General features: G+C 53.3%; 14 protein-coding genes across 14 annotated transcripts; 7 read left to right on the top strand and 7 right to left on the bottom strand.

Annotated features, from left to right (window-relative positions):
• The first annotated feature begins 93 nt into the window (after positions 1–93).
• On the top strand, positions 94–1,642 carry V1518DRAFT_419372 (uncharacterized protein). The gene is made up of 3 exons (XM_066904743.1): positions 94–332; positions 392–814; positions 887–1,642. Exons 1-3 carry the CDS (start codon positions 224–226, stop codon positions 1,384–1,386), a joined length of 1,032 nt encoding a protein of 343 aa, XP_066758373.1. The 5' UTR covers positions 94–223; the 3' UTR covers positions 1,387–1,642.
• Positions 1,643–2,764: 1,122 nt separating this feature from the next.
• V1518DRAFT_419368 (C2H2 type zinc-finger-domain-containing protein) lies at positions 2,765–4,347 on the bottom strand. The gene has a single exon (XM_066904742.1). It carries the CDS (start codon positions 4,319–4,321, stop codon positions 2,852–2,854), a length of 1,470 nt encoding a protein of 489 aa, XP_066758372.1. The 5' UTR covers positions 4,322–4,347; the 3' UTR covers positions 2,765–2,851.
• Positions 4,348–4,493: 146 nt separating this feature from the next.
• On the bottom strand, positions 4,494–5,435 carry V1518DRAFT_419366 (60S ribosomal protein eL20). Its single transcript, XM_066904741.1, has 4 exons — positions 5,308–5,435; positions 5,228–5,250; positions 4,667–5,151; positions 4,494–4,612 (listed from the first exon to the last, which is right to left on the bottom strand). Coding segments are annotated over exons 1-4 (519 nt in total). The 5' UTR covers positions 5,309–5,435; the 3' UTR covers positions 4,494–4,602.
• A 78-nt stretch (positions 5,436–5,513) lies between these two features.
• Positions 5,514–6,840, bottom strand: V1518DRAFT_419358 (uncharacterized protein). Its single transcript, XM_066904740.1, has 4 exons — positions 6,373–6,840; positions 6,172–6,323; positions 5,997–6,119; positions 5,514–5,944 (listed from the first exon to the last, which is right to left on the bottom strand). Exons 1-4 carry the CDS (start codon positions 6,813–6,815, stop codon positions 5,550–5,552), a joined length of 1,113 nt encoding a protein of 370 aa, XP_066758370.1. The 5' UTR covers positions 6,816–6,840; the 3' UTR covers positions 5,514–5,549.
• Positions 6,841–7,568: 728 nt separating this feature from the next.
• V1518DRAFT_406433 (P-loop containing nucleoside triphosphate hydrolase protein) lies at positions 7,569–8,598 on the top strand (the record flags this gene model as incomplete). The annotated part of the gene is made up of 4 exons (XM_066901951.1): positions 7,569–7,670; positions 7,730–7,826; positions 7,891–7,985; positions 8,035–8,598. 4 exons carry the CDS (start codon positions 7,569–7,571, stop codon positions 8,596–8,598), a joined length of 858 nt encoding a protein of 285 aa, XP_066758369.1.
• A 61-nt stretch (positions 8,599–8,659) lies between these two features.
• On the bottom strand, positions 8,660–9,451 carry V1518DRAFT_327594 (uncharacterized protein). The gene has a single exon (XM_066901163.1). It carries the CDS (start codon positions 9,122–9,124, stop codon positions 8,720–8,722), a length of 405 nt encoding a protein of 134 aa, XP_066758368.1. The 5' UTR covers positions 9,125–9,451; the 3' UTR covers positions 8,660–8,719.
• On the bottom strand, positions 9,243–13,213 carry V1518DRAFT_406432 (uncharacterized protein; the record flags this gene model as incomplete). The annotated part of the gene is made up of 5 exons (XM_066901950.1): positions 9,243–9,398; positions 9,450–11,348; positions 11,400–11,462; positions 11,522–12,423; positions 12,478–13,213. The coding sequence occupies 5 exons, from the start codon at positions 13,211–13,213 to the stop codon at positions 9,243–9,245; spliced, it is 3,756 nt and encodes a 1,251-aa protein (XP_066758367.1).
• Positions 13,214–13,545: 332 nt separating this feature from the next.
• V1518DRAFT_419347 (Thiolase, N-terminal domain-containing protein) lies at positions 13,546–15,249 on the top strand. Its single transcript, XM_066904739.1, has one exon. It carries the CDS (start codon positions 13,809–13,811, stop codon positions 15,060–15,062), a length of 1,254 nt encoding a protein of 417 aa, XP_066758366.1. The 5' UTR covers positions 13,546–13,808; the 3' UTR covers positions 15,063–15,249.
• Positions 15,250–16,160: 911 nt separating this feature from the next.
• On the top strand, positions 16,161–17,712 carry V1518DRAFT_406429 (uncharacterized protein; the record flags this gene model as incomplete). Its single annotated transcript, XM_066901949.1, has 4 exons — positions 16,161–16,597; positions 16,659–16,755; positions 16,808–16,957; positions 17,008–17,712. The coding sequence occupies 4 exons, from the start codon at positions 16,161–16,163 to the stop codon at positions 17,710–17,712; spliced, it is 1,389 nt and encodes a 462-aa protein (XP_066758365.1).
• A 162-nt stretch (positions 17,713–17,874) lies between these two features.
• V1518DRAFT_327494 (uncharacterized protein) lies at positions 17,875–19,226 on the bottom strand. Its single transcript, XM_066901162.1, has one exon. The coding sequence runs from the start codon at positions 18,883–18,885 to the stop codon at positions 18,037–18,039; it is 849 nt and encodes a 282-aa protein (XP_066758364.1). The 5' UTR covers positions 18,886–19,226; the 3' UTR covers positions 17,875–18,036.
• A 20-nt stretch (positions 19,227–19,246) lies between these two features.
• Positions 19,247–20,461, bottom strand: V1518DRAFT_419337 (uncharacterized protein). The gene has a single exon (XM_066904738.1). It carries the CDS (start codon positions 20,138–20,140, stop codon positions 19,373–19,375), a length of 768 nt encoding a protein of 255 aa, XP_066758363.1. The 5' UTR covers positions 20,141–20,461; the 3' UTR covers positions 19,247–19,372.
• Positions 20,462–20,590: 129 nt separating this feature from the next.
• Positions 20,591–22,534, top strand: V1518DRAFT_419335 (uncharacterized protein). Its single transcript, XM_066904737.1, has 2 exons — positions 20,591–21,091; positions 21,144–22,534. Exons 1-2 carry the CDS (start codon positions 20,681–20,683, stop codon positions 22,299–22,301), a joined length of 1,569 nt encoding a protein of 522 aa, XP_066758362.1. The 5' UTR covers positions 20,591–20,680; the 3' UTR covers positions 22,302–22,534.
• Positions 22,535–22,775: 241 nt separating this feature from the next.
• Positions 22,776–23,759, top strand: V1518DRAFT_375549 (uncharacterized protein; the record flags this gene model as incomplete). Its single annotated transcript, XM_066901507.1, has 1 exon — positions 22,776–23,759. The coding sequence occupies one exon, from the start codon at positions 22,776–22,778 to the stop codon at positions 23,757–23,759; it is 984 nt and encodes a 327-aa protein (XP_066758361.1).
• A 478-nt stretch (positions 23,760–24,237) lies between these two features.
• On the top strand, positions 24,238–25,289 carry V1518DRAFT_375798 (uncharacterized protein; the record flags this gene model as incomplete). Its single annotated transcript, XM_066901518.1, has 2 exons — positions 24,238–24,285; positions 24,336–25,289. 2 exons carry the CDS (start codon positions 24,238–24,240, stop codon positions 25,287–25,289), a joined length of 1,002 nt encoding a protein of 333 aa, XP_066758360.1.
• Between the last annotated feature and the right edge of the window lie 10 nt (positions 25,290–25,299).

Raw genomic sequence — 25,299 nt, 5'->3', positions numbered from 1 at the left:
GCCGGAGCAACGCACGTGAACATCCGACACCGGGTAAATCATGGCGCTTCCAGAAGCCTCCAGAACCTTGTCTACTACGCTACACCATACATAGTTTAGAGCAGAGTCTATTAGTATGAACGCTGGATGGCCCCTGAAAGCATATCCGCTGAGCTCGAAGTCCGTGGAAATTTATTCGCCCTGCCGTTCCTTCCCATCTGCGCGATCTTGAGATTCAGCAAAGATGTCGAAGGTGTGCACACGAAAAGGCTGCGGGAAGTCCTTTGATCGGCCGGACGAAAGTGAGTGCTGGTACCATCCTGGACCTCCCGAGTTCCACGACGCACTGAAGGGTAATTGTTCCCCATCCTAATTGCTTCGTAACTGTTGCGCTCAGCTGCTTACACTTCAGGTTGGTCGTGCTGCACGAAGCGGGTCATTTCTTTTGACGACTTCTTGGCAATTCCGGGCTGCACTAAGGGCGTGCACACCACGGAGGTGCAAGCCTTGCCTCCCACCACGGCAAAGCCAGCGACTGCCCCGACACCTTCGCACATCGATCAGAACGGCAAGGAAGTCTACGGCGCGCCCGCACCCACTGCCAAATCAGTCCCAAATGGTTCCGGTGCCACAGAACTGCCGCGTGCAGTGGTTCCGTCCAAGGACAGAATGGAAGAGATGACGAAGAAACTCGACATTTCGACCGCCGAGGATCCGGAGGGCGTGCCTATCCCGATAGGGGCGAAGTGCAAGCGGAATGCCTGCAGCGTTCAATTCGACGGCACGAATCGGACAGGATGTGTGTATCACCCCGGGACTGCTATTTTCCATGACGGTATGCTCTTGAGAGGCGGCGGATAGAGGCGAGCGGATAGAGGCGAGCGGCACGACTAACGGACTTATACAGCTTCGAAAGGATGGTCATGCTGTAAAAGGCGAGTTCTGGAGTTTGATGAATTTCTTAAGATTCCAGGTTGCAAGCACGGCAACCACCTCTTCCTCGGGCCGCAAGAATCTCCCGACGCTCCTGCTGCCATCGAGGAGACCGAGTGCCGCACCGACTTCTACCAAACACCGACAACCGTGATTGTCTCGATATTCGCCAAAAAGTGCGAAGCAGATAAATCCACGATCGAATTCACTGACGAAACAGTCTCGCTTGACCTTCTCCACCTTGGCTCCAAGCGATTCAAGACCACAATCCAGCTATACGGACCCATCGTCCCCGCTGATTCGAAATATAAAGTCATGGGTACGAAGGTCGAGCTCACCCTTGCTAAAGCGAACGGTCTGTCATGGGCGGGACTGCGTGCCGGAGAGACCGGCGCGGGGATGATTAGATTTGGAGTTAGTGGCCGAACAGGTACCGTCGGCGGCAAGGAGATTGTGTACAGAAACCAGGCGTGATTGGTATTCTCTGGTCATTACAGTTTATGTAATATTTCAGTCTATATCTAAAGTTATTATCGCAAATTCGAGACCAACATCCAAATGTAAGCATACATTTTTTATCACACGCGCTTATGGCGGGGACCGGCTAGTCGGCCAGTGGGGAGGTCGATAAGCGCTAGGAGCGCTAGAAGTGGCCTAGCGCGAGTATGCCGACCGATTAACCGAATTGGAAAGTGAATGTAGCCATAATAAACAAGATCCAAACTTCTACAATTTGACGGACATATTGTCGTGGTTGTGAATGTTAGCTGGTAATAGGTCGGCGACTTGTGCGCGACGCGATGCGATTTGCATTGACGTCACGCGTTTGACGTTTGCAAAATCAATTACACGCCGGCGAATTCACAACTACGGCTGCACGCCGATTTTCATCCACTACTCTTTATAATCTACAGATCGCCGACCACACTTGGGTTGATTCATCACACAGAAATATATATGGCGCGATGACTTCTCAACCAATGCAGTTACAAGACACGATTTCGTCGCGCGCCCTTTGGATAGACTCATGCCGGCGGGAACGGGCAGATATACCCGCGCACATTGGGACATACTATGATGATTCATTTACACGAGCACACCCTACCGGCGCTATAAATTTATGATGTGCCTTCTCGTAGTTTTCTCGTAGTCGTCTCTCCCTTCGTATTGTGCCGCGGCCGCGACCTCGGATGGCGTGCAAGCACCACGCGGACGACTCCAATGCTTGTCCGCGGGACTAGACACAGACCTGGGGAGTTTTCAGTGGGTGCACATACAGTCCGACGGACATCAACACATGTGTCCAATAATATCCTCGTTTACGCCCCCGAGAGATATTCTTAATCTGGCCCCCTGCGGCCTAAGGTAAATTTTTTTGTAAGTCCGTACATTTGCTCATTTTGAGAAGTTTTCGGCCATGTGACAGTAACTATAATCAATAACCGTAACTAATCCCACGCAGAGTCTACACGCGGACATCAAGTTCAGGACATTGACACTGCCACAGAGACCGCTGTACTGCCCAAGTTCATTCGAGACTTCTACAGACAATGCACTCTTGGGGTACCCGATTCTGGGCACTGCTGGAGCTCGGGGACCGATGGCGATGATGATAAGCGGCGACGTGGATCAACGATCGCATCCACAAACTCATCGGCACTCTGGAAGACGTGCTCGCGTGCCAGACCAATCACAATCTCTCGCTATTACAGAACACGCCCTTACTTTTGAACCCGCGCCTTACAATATGTTGTCGATAGATGAAATCTAGACAGACGAGACACCACCATACGACTACGGCGGCCTGGCGTTGCACAAACAAGCGACTTCCCACATATCCCTCTTGTCTATACTCTTGTTTCCCAATCATTGTATTACGTGACTATATAAAACGCCAATCGAGAAACCTAGTACTTTTACCACCACTGAAAATGCCAGACTAACCACCAAGCATGGGATCTCTGAAATGCTTCTGCTGATTGACGTATCTCTGCTCCCGACGTATATCCTTTGTTTGCTGCACCCGCACATCCCGCCAGTTTTTGCGCTGCACCTGTACTTGAATGCGATCGAGCGGCTGCTGGTGCTGAGGGAGTAGCATCTGTCTCCCACCCGACGACGCCGCGACAACGGTACTCTGCCCATCGCGAGTGGGCTCAGTAGGCCGGAATGATTGCCGATAGTATCGTGCAAGCGAGCGATGTCCAATGCGCATGCCTGACTTTGGCAATATGAGTTCGAGACCACTTTCGTCGAGGATAAGCTGGTCTTCGACAACGGGGCGCCGAGAAGCAACAGTAGATGTGCCATCATCTTCCTCGTCGCCAGAAATCTCCTCCCAGTCACCGCCATCTTCGTCAGAGTAGGTCGACGTGAAATCGTAAAAATCAGATATCTCAAGCTGATCGTCCTCGGAATCGTACGGAATCTTGCAGTGCTGCTTTGCAAGCATGTGATCCCGCACACTGTTCAAACTCCGACCGACAAACGAGCAATACAGGCACGCATTACCGATGGTAACTTTCTCCGACAAATAAGTGACGAGACCCTCGATGTCGACGATGTAGTTCGGCTCTGGCAGAAACATGCCGTGGTCCTTCTGCATGTGTACGATGTTCGTATCGATCTCTTCGAAATGCGCTGGGCAGAAAATGCAGTCCGTGACCGGCAACCGCAGAGCGTTCTGGAGTCGCTCTGCAATAATCGCGTCGATATCTTCCTCGATGTCAACGTCGTCAGCGTCATCTTCGTCTTCGTCTTCTCTTTTAGTCGCCGAAGACGACGAAGTCGCTGTTAAGGGGGCTGGAAACCCAGCGACACTGATCTTCAGCGCACGCTTGGTCTGGTGCTTCTTATTCTTCTTTCCGCCTGCGCCGGCGACTCGTGTGCTCTTAAATGATAAAAGATGTGCAGCCCCAGACTGATCGTCCGCGACAACCTTCGACGAAGCCGCGTTCATTCCGTCAAGCAAGCCGCGAGTCCTTGCCGCCGCCGTGGCTAGCTGCCTTGGTGCACTGACCGCACCGACGTCTCCCTCCGCTGTGCTCTCGGCATTGCTCTTATGTCGGGCACTCAGTAAATGATTCTCGTACGCTCCTGCCGAAGTGAACTTCTTGTTCCCACAAACTTTGCACACTGCCATATACGCAGCGCGCTCCGCGCTCTCACGCGAAATATCCATCTGCTGAAGTACTCGCTCCGCAAAAATCTCTGCTGAAATGGGTGGCAAAGTCGCCACACGCCGTTTCAAATTATATCGGTGCCAGTCTGTTTTCATGTGTCGCCGCTGCAGATCGGGCGTCGCAAAGCCGACACCGCAGCTGTTGCATGTAAACAGCGGAGCGCTTGCAATACACGCCTCCGGCATCGGTGCCACAAATGAAGTCTGTACTGCTCCTGCTGATATCATACTGTGTGTGCGAAACGTGAAGAGGAAGAGAGTTGGAGATGAATGTGAAAATTGGGAGAACGCCACATGGCTACAAACCCCTTCTAGCTGACTAATAGTGACAGCATTTACATCTGCGAGTTTTCTCGACGTCTGTATTACAGGCATCATAAAGATCCTACGAACGTAGAACTGAAAGAAACAACCCTGTATTTCGATATAATTACAACAAATGCATGAATCATGCCCGTTACTTCCACCGAAAAACTTTTTTAGACGCTCCACCTAAAACTCCCGCTTGTTCAGTAGAAACTGTAAAAAGGTTAATAAAATGAGCTGCAAAGCAAATCTTAAAGAGGAACGTACGTAGAAGGTCGGCTAGGGCTAAACAGCTTCTTGGACTTGACAATGCGGTGGGGCAGGGGGAACTTGAGACCAGGAACAAGCAGCTGCTTGATGTACTGACGCTTGACATCCTCGGTCTTCTCCAGCTCGACAACCTTGAGGATGTGAATGCTGCGGAATCTAGCGCGGTGCCGGGCGGCCAAGTCCTGGTAGAGCGACTCGACGGCTGCGGTGCGGGACAAGTCACGGTACTCCTTGTACATGTTGTGGGTACCGGAACGAGAATCGTATCGGATCCAGATGCCGAAGTTCTTGACCTTGGTAGGGCGCTTCTCCGAGATCTCCTTGAGGCTGACGATCTCACCGGTAGACTTCTTCACCTTTCGCAGCTGCTTCATGAAGTACCAGTATCGCGACTTGGCAACAACAGTGTTCGGCGCAAAGATGGACAGGCGGTAGAGCTTTGGGGTAGGGTCGGTGTCGGTTGGCAAATGGCGGCCAATGACCTACAGTGGGTTAGTGTCGTTCTGTTATGTGTGCCATCGCGGCGTAGTCGCACGCGAACGTTGTAGTATTTCGTACCTCGAATTCCTGGAGACGACCCACTAAAGAGATATTAGTATTGCCAGTGTAAAGACGCCATAACCATGAGATTCACGTACTTGTTCTGGTGAATGAGTTGAGTGGACGGGGAACGAGAAGTTGGCGTCGACGAGGTACTGGTGAGCTTAGCCGGCTGCGCTGTGCTCTAACGTCGGGCCAGGGCGTAGTGTTTGCGCCGGCACAGGAGTTAGGGTTGGCGCGTGACTGCGTTTAGCCCTAGCTCCCACCCGCGCGGCTCAGGACATGTCATCGCGCGGGGCTTGTGTAATTTGCATGCAGGGATTTTTTATTGTTGTGTTTGCTAACAAGCAGTCGTTGCTGCTGCTGCTGCAGCAGCAGCTCTAGCATCTAAATCGGCCTGCATCTGCAAGACCTGAGCTAGCAGATCCGGGTACCAAACCTCGGCCACGTCCTTGTGCGACTTGATGCGGTTGAACAGCGTCGCCTCGCCGATGTGGTCAAACATCGAGTGCGTGAAAGTCGTGAGTTGGTCCTTGTTATCCCGCTGCAGGTTTTTCAACGCCAGCACATGCTCCGGCAGCTCCAGTGCGCCGAAGCTCGCGTCGTAGGACACACCCTGGAAAAACGGCACCGAGAAGCGCGGTCCAGAGCCAGCGGGTGGTGAGATGACCTGGTGTGTCGTACTCACGCAGATATCCTGCGTCAGAGCCTCCAGACCCTGTCCTATAGCCACAACTAGTCGAGAGGTCAATAGAAGTTAAAAATACCAACGTCCAACACGACACACCTAAGGTGCCACCGATTGGTGGAACATCAATCCACTGTCCCGAGGAGTTCTGAACCTGCAGGCCTTTGTGGTCTGTTGCCTGGAGAAGATACGACGTGAGCATTGAGTCCTTGTGGGGGCCGACTGTTCAAATATTAGCTCGCGCTCTGAAGTACGCAGGCACACAAGCACCAACCTCCCTGGCCGGTCGCATTCGGCCCCAGTTCTCCGAGATCCGGGTATTTAACGATCTTCAGCTTGTGCTGCTGGTCCGGGTCAAAATACTTGTCAAACGCGTCGGCATCCAGCCCTAGCGCCTCCGCGATAAGCCTTGTGAACCGCATCGACCTACCCGCTGTTAGTCTTCTCGCTCGCACTGCCACACAAAGCGCCATACACGTCTGTCATGCGTTCAATGTACTCAGTATACACCATCCTAAACTCCGGCAACACCTCATCGCTCGGCCACAAATTCGGCCCACGCAACCAGCGATACCGCGGCTCGTCTGCACCAGGAGCGGGCAGCTCGGTTGCTAGATCAATCTGCTCGCGCCAGTCGGTCTCGCCCTTTGTGATCTCGTTCGCAAGCCTACTATAGCCCAGAAAGTGCGGCGACTGCTTCATCTCGATCTTGAGCTTTTCGTCCATGTCGAGATCGAAGAGTGCCTTGCCACGCTCGATGACGCGCTCGGTGAGCTCCGCGGGGATACCGTAGTTGGTAATGTAGAGGAACCCGACATCTAGCAGCGCGCGGCGCAGCGCGAGCAGCAACTCCGGTTTGGTGGCGGGATCATCTGCAAGGGAGAGGTCAAGGATGGGGACTTCCTGGAAGGCGGACATGTTATGTCTATGAAGTCGCTTGTGGTGCTAATACTGGGATTATTTTAAGCGATCCGAGGCGGCTTACACCAGCGCACGCGAAATGACGCGATGACCAGTGTAGCAGAACCACAGTTTACTCTTCTTTATCCAGTCTTCTACAGGACGTTCAGCTCATCCGTTGATATCATCAAGACCATCCCCATGCTGTAGATCGTGAGAATCATCGCGGCACCTATCTCTACGGTTCCACGCTGCTCGTCGCTGCACTGCTCCAAGCCAATCCAAGCCAATCGCGCCAACCACGTAGACTATACACCCCGTCGTTCCTGGCGCACTTGTTCTGCTGTTCCGGCCCCCGATATCATTGGCGTGCTCTATCGCCGTCCCAGCACACGAAACTGTCGCTCTTCGCGATAGCACAGCCGCGTCATCACCAACAGCGCTTGGATCAATGCGGTCGCTACAAAACACTCGCGTTGACTTCGACGGCACCCACACTGCACTCCTCCACTATCACCACCACCTCCCCACACCGCACTTCCACACCGCCGATATGCCAGCCCGCTAGCAAGACTCTGCAACCGTATCTTCTGGCATCCCACCAGTTCACCCGCTTGCCGATTGATTGCGCGCTCCCGTCTGTTCCGGGCACTCGACCGGTCTTCCCCCCAAATATACACCGTCGCGCAGGACGCCCATATTGCATCGTCACTCCCACACCAACCACAGCACATTCCCAATCTTCCCCAAAATCTCACGGCAATCTTCACAATGTCTCCTGCACCAAGCAGCTTCTCCCCACGCGCGCGCACCACCTCGAATGTGTCGGACGCATCGCAACAGAGCACAGCCAGCCGGGTATCATCACTAGATGTACGGTCACCATTCTCACTCCACACCTACACAAGTGACTGACACGGTGCCCGCTATAGCAAGAGAACGTCTATGACTATCTAGCAAAGATCATCCTTGTCGGCCCGTCGAGCTGTGGCAAGTCTAGCATCCTCCACAGATTCGTCGAAGGCCATTGTACGTCATCGACTATACCCACTCGATCTACTCTTTTTATCCCCGTTCGCTAACTTTGCTACAGGGAAGGTCCTTGCATCCCCCACAATCGGCGTCGAGTTCTCGTCAAAAATAATAAAAGTAGGCACCGGTGCTCGGCGAAAGCGGATAAAGCTCCAAGTACGTTGTCCTTGCTCGGCGTGCCTATCTTTTGCTCACGACTTCTCAGCTTTGGGACACTGCGGGCCAGGAACGCTTCCGCGCCGTTACCCGCTCTTACTATCGAGGCACCGCCGGTGCACTCCTCGTTTACGATGCCACCAACCCGGTCACGTTCCAAATGCTTCCTCACTTCCTCTCCGACTTGCGCAATCTCGCGAGCCCTACCGTCTCACTCCTCCTCGTGGCGAACAAATCAGACAAAATCCCCTCCGCCAATGCGGCCGACATCGTCCGTGACTCTGACGTCGTCGACTTCGCCAGCCAAAACGGCTCAATCCCGATCCTCCACACATCTGCCCTCAGCGGGCAAAACATCGACGAGGCTTTCACCCGTCTCGCAAACATGATTCTCACAAAGATCGAGCTCGGCGAACTCGATCCCGATGACGTTGGCGCCGGCGTCCAATATGGCGACCCTTCATGGGGCGATGGCAGCGTCCGCAGACCCGGTGCTCAGGGCTCTGGGGGCATGCTAAATGGCATTGCTGGCCGTGGCCGCGGCGTCGTCAGTCTCATCGGCGGCAAGGGCACCAATGCAGTTGGTATGAGGCGTGGTGGCGCGTGTTGCTAGTTGCCACCTCTATCATACCTATTAATAAATCGTCATCTTCCTCCGCCTTCACAGACGTTACAACCTAGTATATCAACACTATACATAATTTATTAGCCGCTTTTACTACTCTCACAATCCATTAATCTATGATATCAATACTGTACACCTTTTTGAACACATTGAACGCAAAAACTATTTTTAACTCAACAGTGAACGGGAAACCATTAACAGAACGCACGACCACTAAACGCACAACCAGTAAAGCACTATGATAAAACCACAACGATAAATGCACAATAACAGCACAACGACAAAACACAATAACACAACGATTAAATACAACTAACAGCACAACGACTAACACAACGATACAACACAATAATACAGCGGAAATCATTAAACCGACTAATCCACAATGTATGCACAATATGACACATAATGTAACATTATAAAATATATAAACTCCCGTGTTCCAGAACTCCCTGGTATCCGCTATGCCGTAGTAACCCATATCTAGCCGATAAAATAAGCAATAACGATGCATAATAGACTTTTAATCAATGCTCTCGGGCTTGATAAACACAAAATTTCTGAAGTATGGCGTCCAATATCTGCGTTGCCGTTGCCAGCTCATCTCGGTCAATCTCAGTATACTTGCTCGCCTAGAAATCAGGCTCAACTTCGCGCACATAGCGCTTGTCGTCAACCTCCTCGCCAGCATAAACTGTATGGCGAACACGGATAACTCTCTTCGCGGCTCGCGGCAGTACCTCTCGTGAAGTCAGATTTCCGTTGTCATCCTGTTCAAATTTGCGCTTCTGCAAATCGTCAGTCAAGCACAACATCCTAACACAAGAAAGAAATCAGACCTTGAGCACTGGCTTGATCTCCCCAGTCTTCACCTCCCTTATCTTGTTCTTCGCCATAGTCTCCTTCATGATAGTCTTCGTCGCACTCTCCTTCGTTGCGGCGCCAGACTTAGACTCCGCAGACTTGTCACTGCGCGCCGTTCCACAACGAGCCTTTGATTCACGAGCGAGCTTCGCCTGTGCATTCACGGTCTTCTCAACCTTCGTCTCGCTGCGCGGCGACATAATAGATACGATACGACTGCGCTGTAAGGGACTTTGGTTCTCCTCCTCTTCCTCAGCACGACGTTTCCGAGTCTCCAAAGTAGGCGATTCCGGACGCTCTGTATTCACATAGCGATAGTTTGGGACCACCTTGTTCTCGTGGTAACCGCTATTAGTTCGGCGATTCTTGCTCGCGAGTGCTGTAAGCGGAGAATCCGCCACAGAACTCCGCGTTGTCCTCTTTGCAGTGCCAGAAATCTTCGGAGTTCTTCCGACACAGTCCTTTGCAGTCTTCACGACAGTCTGCAGAGGCTCACCCGCAGTCTTCGCTGCAGTCGGAATACGTCTCTTCGGTGTCTTGATCTCACGCTCGTTGGGAGTGTTGGCTGTGTCTTTGACACGCCCGCCAGTAGTCCGCGGCGCCGTCTCAGTTGTCGCATTCGGTTCCACCGACTTCTCACGTCTCCTCGCCGCAGTAGCAGATCGCAATGAACTCCGTACTACAATAGGGGACACCGGTTGTGCACGCTTTGCCCGAGAAGTCTTCCCACCCGCTCTAGGATTCACCGTTCGCGAAGGAATAGCAGAAGCCGTAAATATTTCTTCTGACGAATGGCCGGTTGACTTAGACGCAGGTGTGGCGGCTGTCTTCGCGGCCGAACGTGTGACACGCTTGTTGGCCGCCGCCCAGCGATCAAGAGAGATTTCTGACGGAAGCATGTTCGCATAATCATATTCGCTCACATCCTTCGCCTGGACGTTCCCGTCTAAAACTGTGGCTGCAGCAGCGACTTCAGGAAGAACATCAGCGTGTTCATTGGACTGGACTTCAGCGGCAGTCTCAATCTGAGAATCCAAAGGAGCAATCTGTACCGCGGGTGAAACTGCGGTCGCCTCAGTAGCCTTACCATGGACAGTCTCAGAAGACTTGACTTCGGCGGCAGTCTCAATCTGAGAGCAGTTAGCAGATGCCAGTGTCGACCGCTTCTCACGCGTAGATTCCCCTCTCACTTCATCGATATAGAGAGATTCTGCGACAACAGCGCCATCGACGGTTGTGGCCTCCGCTGTTGCGCGAGCAATAGTAGTAGATATAATGGTGTCAAAAGTAGTGGCAGGTAAAGTCTCAGGCTTCGAAGTATTATCTATGTGGTCGTCCATAGATGGCTTAATGGCTTGAGCAACAAGTGATGACCGGTCATCTGTAACGGGTGTAACAACAGCCGTCTCGACAGTCGCAGTCATGCAAATATCACTTTCGACATCCATGGCTTTTTGCTCCGGCACGACAATATTGTTAGTAGAAGCATATGATTCATCTATGATATCCTTTACGTCAATGATCTCATCAACGGAGATATCCATGTCAACCTCGGTATCATCCTCGGGTCCAGAGATATTAACGGGTTGAACCAAATCCGTCGACTCCGCCGCATCAGTTGCAGTGGCGATTGGTGCAGTGTTCAGTTCTTGTGAAGTGTCGTGTATAGCAGTAAGCAGCTTTATGACCTTTGAGGTCTGATCTGAGGGAGGCTTGCACGTGGAAGAGCCGTCAACGGAATGAGATACGGCCGCGTCTATGCAGGCAGACCTTTCCATTACTTCTTTGGTAATCTCCACGACAATATCGCGGTCCACAGTCTTAATAGCCGGAACCTCAAGCTCATCATTGTTTGCGGAACCCTCCATTCGAGACTAGATCATGCGTTAGTAAAAGCCATAGATTGTCATAACATGAGTACTCACATCAGCCGGAACATTAGAAGCACTAACTCCAGTAATAACTGTAGCCACGCCTGACCTCAACACCTAGTATACAGTTAGAAATCAGCTCAATGCGCATCAAAAAAGGGAACACATGCCATCACCTCAGTAGCGTTGTTTAAGTTCTGTCCAGGCGAAGTGCTGGCGGATGACTGGTGACCACTAGAGATAAGCTCCCACTCTTGGGGAAAGTAGGAGTCGTGGAAACTAGGAGTAGCACATGATATATCGCTGTCATCGTGACATCCAGGAGTGAACGACATCCGGAGAGGAGAGAGACTATGAGCACGAGTGGGGCTTCGACGAGGAGAAGTAATCCGAGAGCGCGGAATCGTCATTGAGGAACCAGCAGAGCTATCATTCTGCCAAATATGTTCTTGGGCACGCGCGGCTTCCTCCATGTCATTCAAGATATTGATATCCATTTCAGAGATATCATCTTCAATAAAATCGCGTAGTGGGCTAGCATGTACGACCGAAGCCTTCGCAGGAGTACGCTGAGGAGTGCTTGCATCAATAGGATCCGGGAGGTCGCGCAGGACCGAGATATCGCTGATGCTGAAATCAAGTGCTAATGAATCATCGGCAGATTCCACAGTGACACGATCATCAGCCTTCATAGTAGAGGTATCAGCGGGTACAAAGGCACTAGCATCTTCTAGCTCAACTTGCGAAGCTACGGCTCGGACAGTAGCGGTGGACGACAAGGCCGACAGAGGAGAACTAGCAACTACTGGAGAAATACCAGAGGCGGCAGTAAAGGCCGGCGAACGTGCGAAGGGGGACATCTTAGCCGACGAACGGGCAGCGGCCTTGCCCACATCCGGAGAAGACATGTCCGACGAGACGCCATAAGCAGAACGAGACCAGTTGAGATTAGACCGCTTCTTGGGCTGGTGACGGATGTTAAACATGCTCTTTAAATCATTCAAACGATCGAGTCGGTTATCAGCCTCCTTGACACTGCGACGTGACGGTTGAATAGGAGAGGTGGGGGGACTCGAGGCTATGTACAAGGGTTAGAATAGTAACCAACACAAAATCATTTAATCAATCTTACTTTCCGCAGCATACACTTGCGGAGCCGGTCCTTCAAGATCAGAATCAATGCGGAGAGCTGGATCAATCGGGATAGACTCGGTGCTAAAGTTGGATTTCCCAATCTTCATCTGGGCCCATTTATCTTCGAATTCATCGTCGGCGTCGTTGAGACTTTCCTCCCTAGGGGGGAAAGTAGACCGATTTTCCACAGGTCCAATAACAGCAGTAGGCTGTTCCACAGATGTCATTACGGAGGTAAGCTGCTCCACAGACCGGATAGCAGAGGTAGGTTGTTCCGCGGACTCAATAGCAGAGATAGACTGAGCATGCTGGGCTTCAATGGCAGCCACGAGGGCGTTGATTCCAGCTAGGTTCGCAACTGGTGCTGGATCGGCCTGGGATTTAAGCGGAGACGGTGCACAAGACCAAGGGGCGTGCAACAACGGCATGTTGGCAAAAGGATCGATAGATCTGGTTTCCAAGGTATTCGCATTAAGATCGCCAAGTACAGAAACGTTCACAGTAGCATGGCCAAAGTTCACGGCTCTCATGGGAGAGACGGGAGACGATTTGTAAGGGGACGCGTCAATCATGGAGATATCTCTGAGCGAGTGTGTTTCCGCGATAGCTTGGGTGCAAGACGGGGATTCACAAGATGGGGATCCACGCGGCGGAGACACGCGAGACGACGAATCTTGCCGACTAGAGTCACAACGCGGTGACAAGAACGAATCGTCGTACGCGAAGCGAACCATACTCGCGCAAGCAGATGACTGAGAATGATGTTAGTGAGATCGGAAAAGTTGCTAAAGGTGCACAGGGTCGCAAGCGCGCACATAGCTAGCCAGCGGAGACGGAACGAAACGACACTTACATTCAGCGTGCAGAGAGCGGGAAAACGTAAAAGGAGGAGAGAAAGCGAGATGGGACAAAGCTGTAAGCAGAAGAATCGGTTCTACCGCAAATTGCGCTAACGAAAGAACGGAACGAGAAAAGGAAAAGAGTGAACACAGCGGGAGGAACAGTGAGCTAAACTCAGAGCGCGCGCCAGTTAATGTACAATCTTTGTTGTCACAAATAGTTGCCATAACAACGCAATTAGGGCTTTGCCCCGCTTAGGTACGAGAGTGACGTCATACAGGCATGTGACTTGCAGCCTCGGCTTATGACCTGCTGCTTACCCCAGATTTCTGGAGGGGCTCTTTGAGTTGAGTAAACTACTCAACGCCCCTCCACGCTCAACGCCTCCGCTCGACGTTCACGGTTCCTCGGTCTGCGCGTGCCCCGCTTTGCGCTTATAAACTACGCGCCGCGCTCTTCTATCTGTCTTTATTTCCCGACACTCTTACAATGGCTGAACAACGTCTTTCCGCGTTAGCCGCGCAGCTGGCTCCCAGGTCTACCTCTGCGGCTTCTAAGATCCTCGAGAAGCATCCTGACGATGTCGTCATCGTCGCCGCCTACCGGAGTGCGTTTACTCGCGGTGGCAAAGGTGCACTCCGCGACATGTACGCGGCTGACATCCTCACGGAGTTATACAAAGGCCTACTGGATCGGACTAAGATCGATCCCAAGATCATCGGCGATATCGCGGTTGGCAACGTTCTGTGCCCCGGCTCAGGTATCACTGAGTTTCGCGCCGCTGCACTTGCCGCTGAGATCCCGTATTCCGTCCCTACATACACGATCAACAGGCAGTGCTCGTCTGGGCTGATGGCGGTCATTCACATTGCACATCAAATCCTGGCCGGCGACATCGACGTTGGCCTTGCCGCTGGTGTTGAGAGCATGTCGCAGAACTGGGGACCTCAGGCAGTTTCACCATTCTCCGGCGACTTGAGTTCACATCCCGAGGCTGCGAAGTGTCTCATCCCCATGGGCGTGACATCGGAAAACGTCGCTACAAAGTACGGACTCACTCGCAAGGAGCAGGACGCATTTGCGGCGGACTCGTACCAAAAGGCGGAGAAGGCGCAGAAGGCAGGAGTCTTCAAGGCCGAGATCTTGCCAATCAAGGCGAAGGTTATTAATTCGTCTGGCGAGGAGAAGGTCGTCACGGTTTCAGACGACGAGGGCATCCGATATGGCGTCACTCCGGAGAGCTTGTCCAAGATCAAGCCTGCGTTCAGCGAGAACGGCGTCACTCACGCCGGCAATGCTTCGCAGGTCAGCGATGGCGGTGCTGTCGTGCTGTTGGCTCGTCGCTCTGCTGCACAGAAGCATGGCTTGACTATTATCGGCAAGTACGTCGACTCTGCCGTCGTTGGCGTTCCTCCAGAGATTATGGGCATCGGCCCTGCTGTCGCCATTCCCGCCGTTCTGAAGCGTGCGGGCCTGACCAAGGATGACGTCGACTTTTACGAAATCAACGAGGCATTTGCTAGCCAGGCTCTGTTCTCGGTGCTGGACATCGGCATCGACATGAAGAAGGTGAACCCGCATGGCGGCGCGATTGCATTCGGACACCCACTTGGCTGCACCGGTGCGCGACAGATGGCGACGCTACTGAATGAGTTAAAAATGTACAAGAAGAGGATCGGTGTCACGTCGATGTGCATCGGTACTGGTATGGGCGCTGCCTCTATTATCGTGTCGGAGCAGTAAAGATAGTACTGCTGGTTTACTGGTTAATTTGCTAAAGAAAAAAAATATATTATTGAATGTGTGCTGTGACTAGTCGTTACTCTGATGTGCTGTCTGAATTAGCGTTGTCCTTGTCTCCAGCAGCAGCATTGAGCGCGCCTGATAGCCTAACAAAAATTTCGAAATGAGCCTTCTTAATCGATCTGATTACAAAATAGTACAGCCAGAGCGGCACAATAGGCGTGCAATTTTCTGTTATCACGACTTTACCCTCTAGCTTTTCAATAGTCCACACATTGTACATGGATATGTGCATTGGTGCTCGCGACTGTACCAGCATTGACACTTTCTGCTCATAGTCAGACAGTGACGGTGCCGGGAACGTGAATAAGGCTGTATACGTCACTTCCGTGTTGCTGAGGCCGCCAAGAATGGGAACTGAGTCGACGACCTTGTACTCCTGTACATCATCGCTCACAGCAACAGCGGCCGCGGTATCTGGTGATAAGATACGCTTGGATTGGACTACCAGTGGGTTGAGATGGATGACGGTGGACGGGTCAAAGGCGATCGCGCGCGTCCTTTCGAAGACAAACTGCTCGTTTCCTGCACAGGTGACTATGAGGGAGGTGATGATCTGGCCATTATCGCGACAAATCTGCATGGGAGCTGTCATGTTACCTGTCATAGCTGCCCTGAGCGCAGGTCGCGAAGGCCGCGACTGTGTATTTCCATATACATAAAGTTCTGTCAAGTTACAGGGTAAAGTCTCCCACACAATCGTCACACGCTGACACCCCGTATGCTACTATAGACTCTTAGTTTCGAGAGCAGAGCCTCACAGCAGCATATATGTGAACATGAACTCGTCCAAAGCAGCTGGTCCTGAACGGCTTGCTGTCGCCGACGTTCTACACGACGCATATCCCGAGATGATGCGACTAGTAGGGACCCGGTGATTCATCTTGCCGTTCCATGCGCAAGCTCACTTTACTCTTTGTCTAGCATGCGGATCAGATCGCGCTGGAAATACAGAACGACAATGCGGCCCTTGTCAAGAAAGCGTTGCAGTACTTCCGGAGCGATGAGTACATTGCGACTCAGCGGGACGACCGCGCTATGAGCACAACCCCCTTGGACCGCCGCGCAGACTGCAAGAGTGCTGAGTACGATCCGGAGTACGTCCCCACCGCAGTTGTTCTATTCAAGCTGGAATATCCAGTATTGAACAAGAAGGAAATCACAAGTATAGTCCGGAACAGCCGTTACTCGTTACGTGAATCCTACATACGCGTGCTGGCATTGAAGGACATTTTGGACAGGTTCAATATTTGCGACCATGCCGGTAATGAAGACTCGAATGAAGATTTTAATAGCATTTCGTTTGAGAAGATTGCTGGGCTGATGCAGGAGCTGGACCAGGTGCAGGAAACTATTCGGCTGGAAGAGAGAGCTTATGAGGAGGAGCTTTCCGATATCCGGAAGGCAGAGTTGTTCAAGTTTCAAGAGGCGATAGATCTCGCAAAACTTTCCAGCGAGCCTGAGCCACCCTCATGGTGGGTTATGCCTGTGTGCTGGATTGTACTCGTGCAACACTAATGCTAATGAGCGTTACAGTGGCTGCTGCTTTACGGAATTCAAAGACGACAACGACATCCTGATATGCTCTGAAGGACACATCTTTTGTCATGAGTGCATTGTCAGATTCGTCGAGGTCTGCTACCGTGCTATCTCTCGTCTACGTCATGAGCTGATCTTGTAGACAGAACGTCCTCGGAGAATCGAAATACAACATGTCCTGTATCACAGTAGGCGGGTGTCCTGGCAAATTCAAGCGCGAGGAAATCGAACCACTAATTCCGCAGAAATCGCTTCAACTACTGGATAAAATGCAACAGCGCTCGGAAATCATAGAGGTGTGCTTTGCTACTATTCAGCACCTATTTTCTCTGGCTAACCAGTACAGCGCGGCGCGAAAATCGTTATTTGTCCATTCTGCGACTTCTTCACTAGCGATGACGACTTCGACGCCATGGAGGGCATGAACTTCAAATGCCTAAATGCCGGATGCAAGATTGTGTCATGTCCTTACTGCAACGAAGTAGCACATCTCCCGCGTTCATGTGCTTCGGTTCGACAAGAGAAAGAGGCGAAACATGAGGACACCAAACTCGACGCAAAGCACAAGATAGAAGAAGCAATGACGCAAGCGCTTGTGCGGACATGCGCAAAGTGTAAACAACGATTCGTCAAGACGGGCGGATGCAACAAAATGACCTGCCCGAGGTGTCGCAACACGCAGTGCTATGTGTGTGGAAAAGCAGCAATCGATTATACCCATTTTGGTAGTGGCACTGAGACAGGACGAAACCCGTGCCCGCTCGAAGATGACCTGGCCGCGCGTCATACCAATGAGGTCGCCGAAGCTGCGAGGAAGGCGACTGCAAGTCTACTCAAGGAGAACAAGGCATTATCAACCGATGATATTATCGTCGCAGTTCCCAACCAGAACGAGAATTTGAATAATGGTTATAAGCAAAATGGTGAGCTTTCATTTGGCCCCATACGCCACGGTCGTGTACTCGGAGCAAGAGCGATGGACCATCCCTATGTACTGCCACCACTGCCTCCACAACCAAAGGCGCCAGGGCGCCGACGGGCGAATCAATGATTACCATCACTATAATTCAGTACTGTCTTGTCATAATTAGTATGTCTGGTGAGATTATGCCTCCACGGAGAAAGCCAACGTTGATTTGCGCTCACGCGAATTGTATTTTGCAGGTGTCTTCGGATTTGTTAGGTATGTGATGGAGGTGGTTGGTAATGCCAAAATTCAATTCAAGAAGCTGAAACTCAAGCAGGACCTCTCGCAGTGGATACGGAATCAATAATGCAAACCCATATCAAAGTAGACAAAGTGCCGGACAAGTACCCTGTACGCCAATTACAAACCAGCCGATAACCCAAGTGCTTTCCACTGGATGGTCTCCATCTACAGCCACTCCTCCATCCGTGCGATCTTATCCTCCAACTCCTCCGATTCGAGCACATGCAGAACACACGCATGCATATGCGGCACGTCGCCCGCTCTGTTCATTATCAGTTTCATACCGGCTGTTTGCGCATTAGCCACAGAAATTCCGGTTTCCCACATATGCTTCGCTAAACGCATGTGGTATAGCTTGACGGCCTCGGCGATATTGAATGGCGCGATGTCGATCTTGCTAGGGAAGGTGTCTAGCGGGGTGAAGTAACCGCCACCGCATCTATCGCGGTTGCTATGATCAAGCAGCATGCTTTCATAGCCGACGGGCGTAGTGGAGAATATGCAGCGCAAGTTCGAGCCTGCAAAGACAGTATCGACTAGAGTCACCGCCGAAAACTTGCCGTCCCTGGTGTCGTACGCCCAGAGAAGGTGAATAGACTTGACAAATAGGATGCAAAGTTCTCCAGTGTTTCTGATTTCTATCAAAACCTTCGTGAACAACCGCTGCAGCCCAGCCGTGGACAGCTCTGGATACATCGCCGGGTTGAACGCATACACGCGATACGGCCAGAGTGGCTCCGATACCTGACCTAAGGCGATGCGGCGCGCGATTTCATCAACCACCCACGCAAGATGCTGTTTGTGTTTACCGACGACTATGATGGCTTTCGATTTGCGTGGATTGGCGAGCATAAATAACAAGCCATCGAGGCAACACTCGACGTCACTGGTACGGCAGAGCCAGGGGTATAGGATGCCTATCTTGCCGAGCATCGTGAGGTCCACAGTGTGGGCAAAGAGAGAATCAAATTGTTGCTTGTCACGCTGGCCCGGGTTCGGGATGGGACCCGTCATGACTGTGAGCAATTGGAAATACGAGAGAGACAGCAACACAAGAATGACGGGGTATCTGCATGCTCAGCAGTAGATCTCACGATTCCAGAATGCAGAACCGCCGTGCTAGAGCGTGAAGGTAGTTGTCAGTGAGCATCGACCCGTGACAGACGGACAGAGGAAAATGCCACAAGTGCAAACTGACTGGCGTTGACGATCATGGTTGCGGCGTCGAGTGGCCCGACCGCTTCAGACAGCCCCTGTCGTAGAGACCCTGCACCACACGCCGTTGACAGTGACATCGCTGCTGTGGGTTAGGGCTGTCCATACTCTTGGCACCGGAGTTCGCCGCGAGTTCTGGAAGACGACCCTGGAGTAGAGAGGATTCGACATTTCATTATCATTCCCAAACGCCGCCAGCTACACAAAACATTGGCACCCTAACGCCGCTAGCTGTACAAAATAATCGTGGTAATACAAAGAATTCCAATTCGCACTAAGATTAGTTCTACTTCTCCTCCTTCTCGGGCCAGAAGTCCATTGTGATGATGGAGGTCGGGCGCTTAGGCTTAGGAATGGATGGCATGGCCTCGACGCGGGTGACGTATTGCCGAATACCGTGACGGTACTTGATGTACTGCGTGTACTGCTCCTCAGTGGTGGTGCCAATCACGGTGAGCTCGTTGTTGACGAGGATCTCGCGAAGAAGATGCGCGAGTGCCCAGTTGTTGTCGCCGAGATAGTTGTCGATGTCGCGGACGACGAAGATGTAGCGCTGACCGAGCTCGCGTTGCATTCTGATGAGTTCGTTGATAATCATCTCGAATCGTGAGAATCGCTGGTCCTCGGTCTTGATGCCGCGTTCGAAGATGTCTGCACGAAGTCTGACGAAGCAAGGCGTTTGGCCGCGGATGTAGCGCGCCTGGATGGCAACGGTGCGAACGACGTCGTCGATCAACTCGCTGTTGGGTCCGACGAGAATGATGTTATTCGCCCAGTGAGTCTGCAGCGCCTCTATGCAGGTCTCAACCGATGCGGTCTCGGTGTGGGGATCCATCGACGCAGGGTATTCAGGGCGAATGTAGGCAGCGAAGGCGGGGTACTTGGTCGAAGGTTTCTTAGGGTGGCGGCGAAAATGCACGGGTAGACGCAGAGAAGAAAAGGTGCGCTTCAAGGAGAGACGCAGATCGCGCTTTGGGGGAGGGGACGAGGTGTTGTGGAAGCTCCGGAGAACGAAGCCAATGGTGTCCACAACGTTGACCTTGATGTCGAGCATGGTGGTGGATGCGTAGGTAGATGTGTGGGGTGGGTGACAACGTGCATGGATAAACGGGACGGCAGAACAGCTGAGAGAGAAAGACGAGGGGCGGAGACAGGACTTATATGTAGACGCCTGAGGAGGAGGCGATATAACAGAGGCGGTGAGGTGAGAGCGACAGTGGCGAGGTGAGAACGGAGGTGAGAGAGGCACGGCTGAAACGATGGCCACCTAGACGACGCTCATATCGATCGTCTTCCCCAAGATCTTTCCATCCAGTCGCCCAGGTAGAACGCATCGCAAAGGTGGCCATTTCGATGCCGCGACGGCTATGACGCGTCGCGAAGAAAATAGACGTGAAGGTTGGCGAGAAACCAAAATGACGTCAGTTACCCGACCGAATGTGAGCGTGTCTGAGGAATTAAGCGGCTCGAGTTTATTCGGCCCGCTCCTGCACTAAGCAGCGGTCCGCAACTGATAAATAGAGGGCGAAACCGCGCAGTTCTGGGCGGAGATATAGACGGAGAAACTGTTCAAGGCAACAGTAACGTAGTAGAAATGGTAAGTAGGCTCCAAGACGCTGAGGAAACATGCGGCGACAGAGCGCAGCATGACACCGGGCAATCCAGACAGTTTATACGGTTCGACGGCTTGCCCGGCCCGCGGCATCACACCAACCAACACGGTTATACAACAGCCCTTGCCGCACTCCGCTCTCGCACTCCCATCCATCCACAGAGTGGCCCCCTCTCGCGTGCCATGGACACACCAAGCAATACCGACCAGCTGCGCGCAGCGCTGCGGCGCATAGGCGCTCAGCTGTTACCAATGTATGACGACAATACCACCTCAGAGGAAGAAATCGTGCTCTACCGGGCTACAGAGGCGGCGTGGACACTGTGGCTCACGGAACAAAAGATCTACGCAAAGTGGAACACGCACAAGAAGGCGGACTACCGTAAGGAGAATGTGAGTCGGCAGGACCATACCGGTTTGGAGTGCAGCACTGACACACGCGCAGAAGCGGATCCAAGCGGGAGCTCTTGACTTCAAGTACGTTTACCTGTGCAACCACGCAAAGAAATACACATCGCAGCACAATCCGACGATACCATTTGAAAAGCAGCGGCGCGGCAAAGAGACCATCAAGGTCGGCTGCCACGCAAAGATCGTGGCGCGACAGTACACCGACTCTGACCAAATCGAGATTCGGTACCGCTGGCGGCACAACGGACATCTGCCACCGGTACCGCTTGACATTCTCCGCAAGCGCGAGGCCCGCGGGATTCACGAATGGCTGATGCTTCGCGTCGGGCAGCTATATACGACAGAGGAATTCATGGACCTAGTCCGGTTTAGTACGCAGGACATTGGTGCGTTCGAGAGCAGTCCCGCGGAAATGGCGGGGCTGCCAGAGATTTTTCGCGTGCTCAAGATCCGGCCGATGGAGGTGTACGCGATGGTGCGTGAGCAGCTGGCACAGTCAGCGACGTGGCCAGACAACGCCTCGCGCAAGTTGCAGATATGGCAGGACCTATGTGCAGAGGGCAGCAGTACGATGGAGCTGCTTACCAAGGCGAGCGACGTGTTGGACAAAGTTGCACTGTCGGGGCTGTGGGAGCACCTATCGACGATGAAGGCGGCCAACCGGCGACTACGGGAGATCCTGCTGCTGAATCGCGACGGCAGCACGCGGCCGGGGCCGACGTCGACCACGGCGGGGGCGGAGGAAATGGCGGTACAAGCGCCGCAGCTGCGACAACTGCAGCAGCATATACGGGATGAGCGCGAGGCGGCGGAGGAGCGGCAAGGCCTTGACGAACGCGGACGGCAGATCATCGATCAGGCGCCGCCTCCGCCGCCGCCACCGCCGCCACCGCCAGCGCACTACCAGCAGCGCCAGCAGATGCAGGATCAGCTGCAGCACCAGCTCAACCAGATGGCGCAGACCGACACCGGGGTTCTGCTGGGTTTACCGCGGATGGAGTCGGCGACTTATTATCACGCACCTCAGCAGCTGTACCAGCCACTTCCCTCGCTGCCACAGATGGCCACGATGACGTCGACGATGCCTGCGCTGCCACCGCCACAGCCAGTGACGGTGGTGCAGCAGGCACAGGCGCTGCAGCAGATGCAACAGCAGTTCCTCGTGCCCACGTCGCGCATGCCCACGCGCTGAGGACGCGTCAGTTTCGCGCGACATGACGCGGGCGCCGCAGCACGTGCTGCGGCGGTATAAATAGCGCGGCGGCTGCAGAGGCCAGGGGCGCGCCGCACGACATGAGACAGCCGGCAGGCACGGCAGAGTGGCGCGCTAGCCGTGTTCGGCGTGGCGCGGGCGCGGGACGCGCGTCCTCGTCAGGGCTAATAAGGCGGCGGTGGTCCGCCGTTCTTCTCTTCTTTTCTTCACCTCGCAACAATGGACCGCTCCGCCCCGCCCGCAGGTGATTTCTTCCTCGCCGACTTCCTCGTCCCCGGCGTTGCTGTCGACCATCAGCCCGCCTACGTCGACTATTCTCAGCATCAGCCCGTACTCCACCACCATGTCCCCTCGCAGGGCCATCAGCTCCACTCTCTCCCTTCCGCAGCCTCTGTCCCGCAGCATCGACAACAGTTCGACTCCGACTCCGATGACTCTGAGCAGATCGGTGCCATGGGTAGTTCGCATCGTCGCAGTAATGCTTTTCCTGTCGACGATGATGAGCGGCTTCTTGCTTCCGAGGAAGGCAAGAAACTTTCCTCCAAGGAGCGCCGCCAGCTTCGCAATAAAGTCTCTGCGCGCCATTTCCGCCTTCGCCGCAAGGAGTATATCACCCACCTAGAGCAGCTGGTATCTGATCGTACTGCCGAGGCGCACACACTAAAGGCCGAGAACGAACGTCTTGCGGCCGAAAATCGGCGGCTTGCCGAAACCCTTTCCCAGCTCTCACTTTCTCCTAACACTGGTCTGTCCCCTTCTGCGTCGGCTACTTCTAGCTTTCTGTCTCCCGCCTCCGATTCATTAGACGTGGCTCCTGCAGTTGATGAGTTTGACTTTCTCAGCCCCGCCGAGCAGCTTCAACAGACGCTTGCCTCTGAAGAATCCTTCGGTATGAACAGTTCGAACGTGCATTCTGCGACTCCTGTTACTCGGATCACCCCGCGCATCGTGAATCTCCTCCCAACCTACAACACTCGCAAGGATGCCAGTCCGTATTCGCTCGACTGGCCGCTTGCTTATGCCAATGGTGCAGTCGGCTCAGCAGGTCCCAGTCCGTCATCGACACCAGTCCCGAACGCAGCGCAGGCCGGCGCTATGGGTATGCCTATTAGCAACATGCAGGTATTCAACACTCTTGTGCCTGAGTGGCTGGCTGAGCTTGAGAAGGCGGCTGTCGCTGCTTCTGCACCATCACCTGCTGTGGATGGCGAGACGCAACAGGAGGTCGAGGCGCCGCGGACAACTGTTACTGTACGCGTACTTTCAAGCAAGCCCGACAAGGAGGAGTCGCGGCGGAACGCGCCCGAATCGCGAGAGGGAATCTGGGAGGACGCATTCCAGGCGGCGGAGGAGGTGTACCGACGATTGGGCATCCACATGGCGAGCCTGTCACTGGATGATGAAGAGGACAAGCCCACGGGAGATGAGAGCAAGTAAGGCAGGGCGCCGTGTATAAATTTGACAAGATATAAGGCGAGGATGGGATGTTATGTGGATATATTATCAACGGCGGGGCGTTTTCCGGGTGTTTGCTTTTGATTTTGATTGAGTACGTACACAACACACGGATTAGCAAATGCACAATAGATGATTACAAGTGATCTGCAGAGAATAGTGATTACGCGAACTTTGTCAGTAGGTTGCTGTAACTCGGGCTGACATGAACGTTGAATTTGTTCAGGAAGTGTGCAACCTGACCCGGTTCAGAGGCAGTGGAGACGCGGCTATCACTTTATTCTGCACCCGTGCTGACGTGCCAGCTTTGTTCAGAGACTTTCATCCATCGTTGCTAACGCCGGACCTCACGCACCGGAGATAGACTATCCGCGCCGATTCCGCCAACGTGCGCACAAGGACTACTTAAGTCGCCTGCTCGATGGATTGATCCCTCATTATCCTTCCCACAGCTATTGCAATGTCTGCTCTCGCCAAGAACTACATACGCAAGGTCGCTATTGTCGGCGTACGTCAGTCTCTTACTCACGAGTTCGACCTTACCACTAACGCACCCAGGCCACCGGCAACAGTGGTCTTTATATGACCAATGCCCTGCTCGCGACAGGCAAGCACACGGTGACTGCGATCTCGCGCGCCGACAGCACTGCGACGATGCCTACCGGCGTGCGGGTGGCCAAGGTAGACTACTCTGAACCGGCGTCGCTTGTCGCGGCGTTGAAGGGTCACGACGCGCTTGTGATCACGATGAGCGTGATGGCGCCGCCGGACAGCGAAGCCAAGCTTATCGCCGCGGCCGCGGACGCGGGCGTCAAATGGATCCTGCCGAGTGAGTTTTCGCCCGATATGGCTGATCCGGCACTGAGCAAAGAGACGCATGTCGGCGAGCCGAAGCGTGAGAATCGCGAGCTGATCGAGAAACTCGGGAAGAGCTCATATGTCGCGCTCGAGTGTGGTTTCTGGTACGAATGGAGTCTTGCCATCAGTGGAGCATACGGATTCGATGTCGCGAAGCGTACAGTGACGATGTACGACGACGGCGAGACAAAGATCTGCACATCCACATGGCCACAGGTCGGTCGAGCTGTTGCGAAATTACTCAGTCTGAAGATTGCACCTGATGGACCCGAGGACAAGGAGCCGACATTGGAGATGTTCCGCAACAAGTTTCTGTACATATCATCTTTTGTCCTCAGCCAGCGCCAGATATTCGACTCTGTGCTTCGCGTCACGGGCACAACCGAGGCGGACTGGACAATCACATACGAGCCGTCGGTCGAACGGTACAAGCGCAATGTTGGAGAGATGTACGCCGGCTCGCGCGAGGCGTTCGTACGACAGCTCTACACGCGCGTGTTTTTCCAGGACGGCAAGGGTAACGCGGAGAAGACGCGGGGCTTGCACAACAAGCTGCTCGGTCTGCCGATGGACGAGGATTTGGACGAGTTCACAAAACTCGCGATCGAGCGCCAGCAGATGCTGGAGAAGATCGGACGGAACATATCTGCGTAGAGCAACATCA

This window comes from Limtongia smithiae (assembly GCF_038497785.1).
Source record: "Limtongia smithiae strain NRRL Y-17922 unplaced genomic scaffold V1518scaffold_9, whole genome shotgun sequence".
Lineage (NCBI taxonomy): Eukaryota > Fungi > Ascomycota > Lipomycetes > Lipomycetales > Lipomycetaceae > Limtongia > Limtongia smithiae.
Note: the sequence above shows the minus strand (reverse complement) of the source record. Positions and strands in the feature narration are given on the sequence as shown.